This window comes from Acromyrmex echinatior, chromosome 16 (genome assembly GCF_024713525.1).
Source record: "Acromyrmex echinatior isolate Ae372 chromosome 16, ASM2471352v2, whole genome shotgun sequence".
Lineage (NCBI taxonomy): Eukaryota > Metazoa > Arthropoda > Insecta > Hymenoptera > Formicidae > Acromyrmex > Acromyrmex echinatior.
This window is the reverse complement of record NC_141867.1, coordinates 9,088,341-9,094,644: the sequence shown is the minus strand read 5'-3', so window position 1 is coordinate 9,094,644 and position 6,304 is coordinate 9,088,341. Positions and strand designations below refer to the sequence as shown.

The 6,304-nt window shown below is 29.5% G+C and overlaps 2 protein-coding genes across 4 annotated transcripts in view; one reads left to right on the top strand and one right to left on the bottom strand.

Annotated features, from left to right (window-relative positions):
- Nucleotides 1-828: 828 nt before the first annotated feature.
- On the bottom strand, nucleotides 829-4,580 carry LOC105149322 (uncharacterized). The gene is made up of 4 exons (XM_011061649.2): nucleotides 4,439-4,580; nucleotides 4,028-4,272; nucleotides 3,795-3,902; nucleotides 829-2,098 (listed from the first exon to the last, which is right to left on the bottom strand). Exons 1-4 carry the CDS (start codon nucleotides 4,515-4,517, stop codon nucleotides 1,832-1,834), a joined length of 699 nt encoding a protein of 232 aa, XP_011059951.2. The 5' UTR covers nucleotides 4,518-4,580; the 3' UTR covers nucleotides 829-1,831.
- The window catches only part of LOC105148097 (uncharacterized), a 36,521-nt gene continuing 32,228 nt past the window's right edge, over nucleotides 2,012-6,304 (top strand). Inside the window, exons 1-3 of one of the 3 annotated variants that reach the window (XM_087414287.1) lie at nucleotides 2,012-3,200; nucleotides 4,689-4,822; nucleotides 5,093-5,248. In XM_087414287.1, coding sequence (XP_087270413.1) covers nucleotides 5,095-5,248 — 154 coding nt within the window. In that variant the 5' untranslated portion in view covers nucleotides 2,012-3,200; nucleotides 4,689-4,822; nucleotides 5,093-5,094. Of the gene's footprint in view, nucleotides 3,201-4,590; nucleotides 4,823-5,092; nucleotides 5,249-6,304 lie in introns of those variants that run through there. The other 2 variants (XM_087414286.1, XM_087414285.1) reach the window with 2 other exon arrangements.

The window sequence follows — 6,304 nt, the reverse complement described above, 5'->3', positions numbered from 1 at the left end:
AATTCGTAGCGTTTTTAATGAAAGAATGTTATTTATTTCACATGAGCATTAAAAATACATTAATGAAAGTACTTCCCATCACTTGTAAAACGCTACGAATTAATTCCAACAACTAATACAAAAAATTAAAAACAATTAAACAATCATATCACAAAGTTTAGTTTTCATTTTCGTCTTCCATTTGTTTTGAATGTTTTACACTTAATCACTTGTATATTTAGTAGATCTATGAATAATAATAAACATTTTGACGCTTTTGATTATTTTTATATTACATTGAAAGATTTGTAAATTAATAATACAGGGTTGATGCATGTATGCATATTTATGAATATCTGATAAGTAGTCTCTCTTGTAAATAAATATTTCAAGATTTTGACGCTATTAGTGCGATACAATATTATAATGATGATTTTTCAATATAATATATAACCATGTTGTATATAAAATATAATCCTTATATCATTGTATGTATGTATGTATTAGCATAACATTCTTAACTGCGTTCAACAAAAATGTATGGTATATATCGTAATGACTTGGAAGTGATATTCTAATTATTGATTATAATTTTATGAAACTTGAATCAAAAACGTAAATACGTAAATAATATTTCAATAATATTTTTGTAATACTTTATAGAACACTTTACAAATTTTTATAGTTTGTTATTTCTAAATTATTTCTAAATTAAATCAAATTTTTAATGTTTATGTTACATAGAGTGCAAAAAAAGAAATTTTCTAAGCATTGTTATTCTTCGCAAAATATTTTTAGCAAGATCGCGCATAATCTTATCAAAATATCTCTACTTAATCAGCCAAATGCCAAAACTTTCTCTTGATTAGTAAATAACAGATATTGTATCTATAGGTATTGTATCTATAGGACGTGTAAATTATATATTGAATAAGTTGAATATATGCCAAATGTTCTTGGTCGATTAAATTTTCAATGACGACCATTCTAATATATTGACTATAATCAATTTTTAGAGAAAGGCTATAACATGTAAACATATAGCGTTTATAAATTGTGTTACAATATCGTGATCTCATTAGATATATGAGGTAAATTAATTAACAATTTACTTCAAGCATACTTCGGAATGTAAGTTTAATGTCTAGTAGATTAAATAATTATACTTTATATAATTTCTATATTAACTTGAAATTATAAAACTTGAAACTATAAAACTATAATATAGATATAACTAGAATATTATCTTATTTAAATTGTATGTATTTATAATTAATTATAAATACAACTCCCTCTCTCTTAGAAAAATAATATTTTAAGTCGCTAAAAACGTTTTTCGAATTTGAGATAAATTATGAGATGAATAAATTATAATAAATTATGAATATGTGTATAAGAAATGTATGTGTATATTTCAAATGCAAGATATCATATGGAGTAAAACATAAAGAACTTTTACAATTTACTGTTATGTTATACATTAATAAAAATAGACATTAATAGTAACTTAATGAGAATTTTTAATATTAATACACGAAAAAAATACGAGCAATACATAGTAGACAATCTTTATAAAGTATACAATTATATTTATATATGTATACATACTATTTTATTCAATTTTTATATTTCGGTTGTTATTGTTATATAAAGTTAAGTTTATTAAAATTGATATAATCAACATTGTGCGTATGTCAGTAATCTATTAATACAGATTAATTATATAATTACACATAACACTCAGTAGAGAAATTATAATATATTAATCCATATTAATAATAAAAGAGAGAAAGAAAAAATGGTTTTAAATTCATATATTTTATTGTTTTCATAAGTTAAAGATTAATTATAATTATGACGACGAAAATAAATGACAATCGATATGATTTTCTTCACATTCGTCGCTGTTTGCTTCAAAATCCTTTCTAGATGGGAACCACGCAATCATTCGATGCATATAATTCTGCAATTTATTATTAAGAGATGTTTGCACTGCTTTTATGATCGGAGATGATTTGCATAGTAATAATCGAATGCAAGCAGAATCAGAGCCAGTCATTCTCGCTATCAACTGATTTGGTAAATTCGGATTCTTTGCTTGCTCAACTAAATTTCGTACCTATAAACATAATTTAAAAAGTTTGTGCTTTATGGATATATTTTAATTGTAAATGTATTTCAATTGCGCGTATATGTAATTGAAATAAAAAAGTTCGAATATTAATATTTTTCCGTATAACGAATCAAACTAACCAAGATTCCTTATAAATCAAAGAATTGGAAAAGATACGGGTAGTAATAGTCAAGCGCAGAAGACGTCGCGCAAATAATAAAAAACTTTAAGATTACAATTAATTATCCCGAAAATAAAGACGCGCTAATCCTATAATCTTAAAGTTTTTTGATAAATTTTCATATTCTCTGTTCCGATATTTCCATCATTTCCTTATTTTCATTCATTTTTCTTTTTTCTTTTTCTTTCACTCTTTTTGAGTTTAATTCTGGCATTTAAATTCTCGAGGTAGGGGAGCTCACCATGACAGGATAATTTTTATTTACAATTTATTTATGTTAGTTGTGTTGTCTCTGAGGAGGGCTCAAAAGTGAGCCGAAACATGTAAGCGCGTTTTAGTGAATAAAGAAGTTTCACACTTCATAAATATATTATTTGCATGACGTCTTCTGCGCTTGACTTCTACTGTCCGTATTCTTTCCAGTTCTTTGGTGAATATTTTTAATTAATATTAATCTTACATAACTTTTTCATTTATTATTTAAATCAAAATTGAAATCTCTCTCTTTTATTAGGAGTGTGATTTAATTTTGAGAGTTTTACGCGCGTGCAAGAGCGGACACTAATAATATGATAATAAGGAAATGCCAATATGAGCCAGCACTAGTTATTCGTGTGTAATAATACATATATTATAATACATATATTATAAGAAATGACACTTATAGCGTTTTCTCTTAATTGCACTATCGCCCACTAGTGCAACACTCAGACAGTGTAGCGTGTTTCCTTGGCTGGTGATAGACGAACTCATTCAGTGTAACGCGTTTCCGTGACTATATAGTATAATGTAAATTTTATGCAGTGGGGTTTTGTTACACGATCTCAAAGAGACGGTGTAGAGCCAGTGTGATATTAAAAATTTGAAAATGGAAGTCAACCGGCAGCAGAATTAAACACGATAGCATGAAGTAGTATACACCATGATGTATGTATAATACATTTGTGTAGTGCAGCACTGATGCAGCACTTACACGCAACTGGTGTAGTGCGAGGTTACACCCAATGTATCCCAAGAGAAAACGCTATTAATGTCAGTGCTGTCGAAGACATTCCAATCACAGCTTATTTCTTAATGCTTTAATATTATTACTCCATGTTTAGTCGTAATAGTAAACATCATGTTTATTTTAAAGATGCAGTTTTCTAAAAAGCTTTTTCGACATGTGTTGCTTTTGTTAATCAGAAGAAAACGGTAGCTCAAAGTCATAGAATTCTGATAGAAACACTTATGATGTTGTTCCGTCAATTAAGACATATGAATATTATTTCTGTCGATTTAAAAATGATGATTTCAATATTAATGACAAAGGCTACAAAAAAGGCAAATTTGCAAGCATTATTGGACGACAATCCACTTCAGAACTTGCCAGAGAATTAGATGTTGAAATCGTTACAAAATTAGTAAACGTTTATGTGATATATTAAATTGTTTCTTAAATAAATTACTTTTTGACAAAAAAAAACCCTCAAAACTAAATTACATTCTTAATACATATATTTCATATTTATAACAACTTACATTCTTATTTTTATTTTCTAAAGTAAATTTTAACGGATCCCATTCTTCGTTGTCCATGCTTCTGGAGATGTTACTTTGCGACGATTTCAGTCCAAAAAGCGTGCTTATCTGTCAAAATAAATAATCGAAACATCTTAAATTTTATGAATATAAAAAAAATATCACACACGCACGCACGCACGCACGCACGCACTGCTATATAATAATTTATTTCTTATCATATATATATTTACCATTTGTGCAAGAAATACAACACTGTTGACTGCGATTGCTGCGATTTTTTGCGAATCAAATCCAATAAGTCGAAAGAATGCAGAAACAAAATTTGAAGGACCAAACGGTTGTTTTTCATCATTTCCATTTTCCTCGCGTTTTTCCTTGCGATCTAAACTCTTAGACACCAAGTTGGCAATGTCTTTAGCCGTCTCTAGATAGTTACTTGCATGCTGTAATCCTGCCTTTATTTTATCCAGAACATCTGATTGTGAAATTAAAAGTATACAATTCTTTTTATAGTAATTTATTTTGTAATTTATCACACACGACACACGCGCGCGCACACACACACACATACACACACACACGAATACTAAAGCTGAGATTTACAACAAAAAATTAATTTTTCGGAAGAAAAATAAACTCACCTTCGGTATTTGTAAGTTGCACTTTGTCAAATATAGTTATCCAAAGAATGCAAAAGAGAAAACACGAAACGCTGGACATTTTGTCGAATCAAACTGTTCAAGAATACTGACAATGAGACTACTATCACAAGAATCTTTGTAAAACAGATTATAACGGGTTTTGTGTTAATTATACTTTTATTCCGTTGCGTTTCCGCGACAAGATCCCATTGGATCGCCTATGTGATTGTCACTCTTCTTGCTTCGTCAGCCAAGCGCAAGAAAACGGCATCCGTACGTTTCACAGTACGATTTAGTCGCGTTCCTATTAGAAGCCAGTAAAAAGTAGTGACTAAAGCACTAGGACATTCCAAATTTACATAGCTGTCATCATCGTATTTGAAGGTATGAAAAGTATTTATTATAAAATTGTTTAATTTGCTGTTCAAGTTAAAATTAGTGTGTATTTTTTTACTATTGGAACTAAGTATAAATATTATAACATGTTAAAAAAATTAAGGAGAGAGAGAGAGAGAGAGAGAGAGAGAGAGAGAGAGAGAGAGAGAGAAAGGGAGGGGGGATGAAAAAGTGAGAGAGAAAGAGAAAGAGACAAAATGAGTGCAAATTATATTTTAATATTTATATCTTAATAACCACACATTTTTGAATATTCAGCTATGTATTGCGGTTTATTAATACTTCATATATATTACATTTTGAAAATGGCATCTGGAGATCAATCATCTTTATATCTGAATGAGATTCGCAGTTTAAGTGAATTACCAATGAATAGACTAATTCACTTAAGATCTTCTCTTGCAAGCAATAATGGTAAATCATTGTAAATCTTTTTCATTAAACAATTTATTATTAAAACACAAGGTCGACAGATTTAAACGAGCATAGAAGGTAACTAATTAATTTATTCTATTATTCCATTTCTTATGAGATAGGTATACATATATACAGCACATTTTCAGACTTAATTTAGCCCTCCGTAGCACCATAAAACTCAAAAAAATTAAGTTTATTATAAATTATTAAAAATTAAGTAATATTATAAGTTAATATAATATAATAAGTTTAATATAATAGAATTGTTGAAAAATCTCATCTTACATACAAACGCCACAAATATCACATAATACTCCGCTACGGTGTTAGTAAGTAATCATGATATACGTTGAAGTCCATATTATAAAACTCGTATTGTAAACCAATTCTTCGGTCTATGACAAGAGCGGCTAATGTCAAATTATAAAATTAAGTTATGTATAATACCATCAAGTTGACGGTAATGTGGATGCATACGATGTCATAATTTAATTATGATCAGAGAGATTATAAACAAAAAAAATTAGAGAAGATTGGAAGTACATGTTGAAATAAGAAATATATAAGGCGTATAATTTTGCTTATACCGTTTTTCTCCGAAATTCGAGGCTTTATTGTAAAAAACTGGTTATACATTTATGATTCAAAGTATTGTCCATCGCTGGCCACTACTTTCTCCCATTTTTCGGGCAGCATACGAATCCCGCGTCGAAAAAACTAGTCATCTTTTGAGGCGATCCACGAATCGATCCAATTTTTTACTTCTTCATAAGACCGGAAGTGCTGGTCAGCCAGGTCGTGTGCCATTGATCGAAACAAGTGATAGTCAGAGGGAGCAACGTCTGGAGAATACGGCGGGTGGGGTAGGACTTCCCATTTCAACATTTCCAAGTATGTCTTGACCACTTTCGCAACATGGGGTCGAGCATGCAAAATCATTTTATCGTGTCTCTCGTTGTATTGCGGCCGTTTGTCTTTCAATGCTCGGCTCAAACGCATCAATTGCGTTCGATATTGATCGCCTGTGATTGTTTCAGTCGGTTTTAACAACTC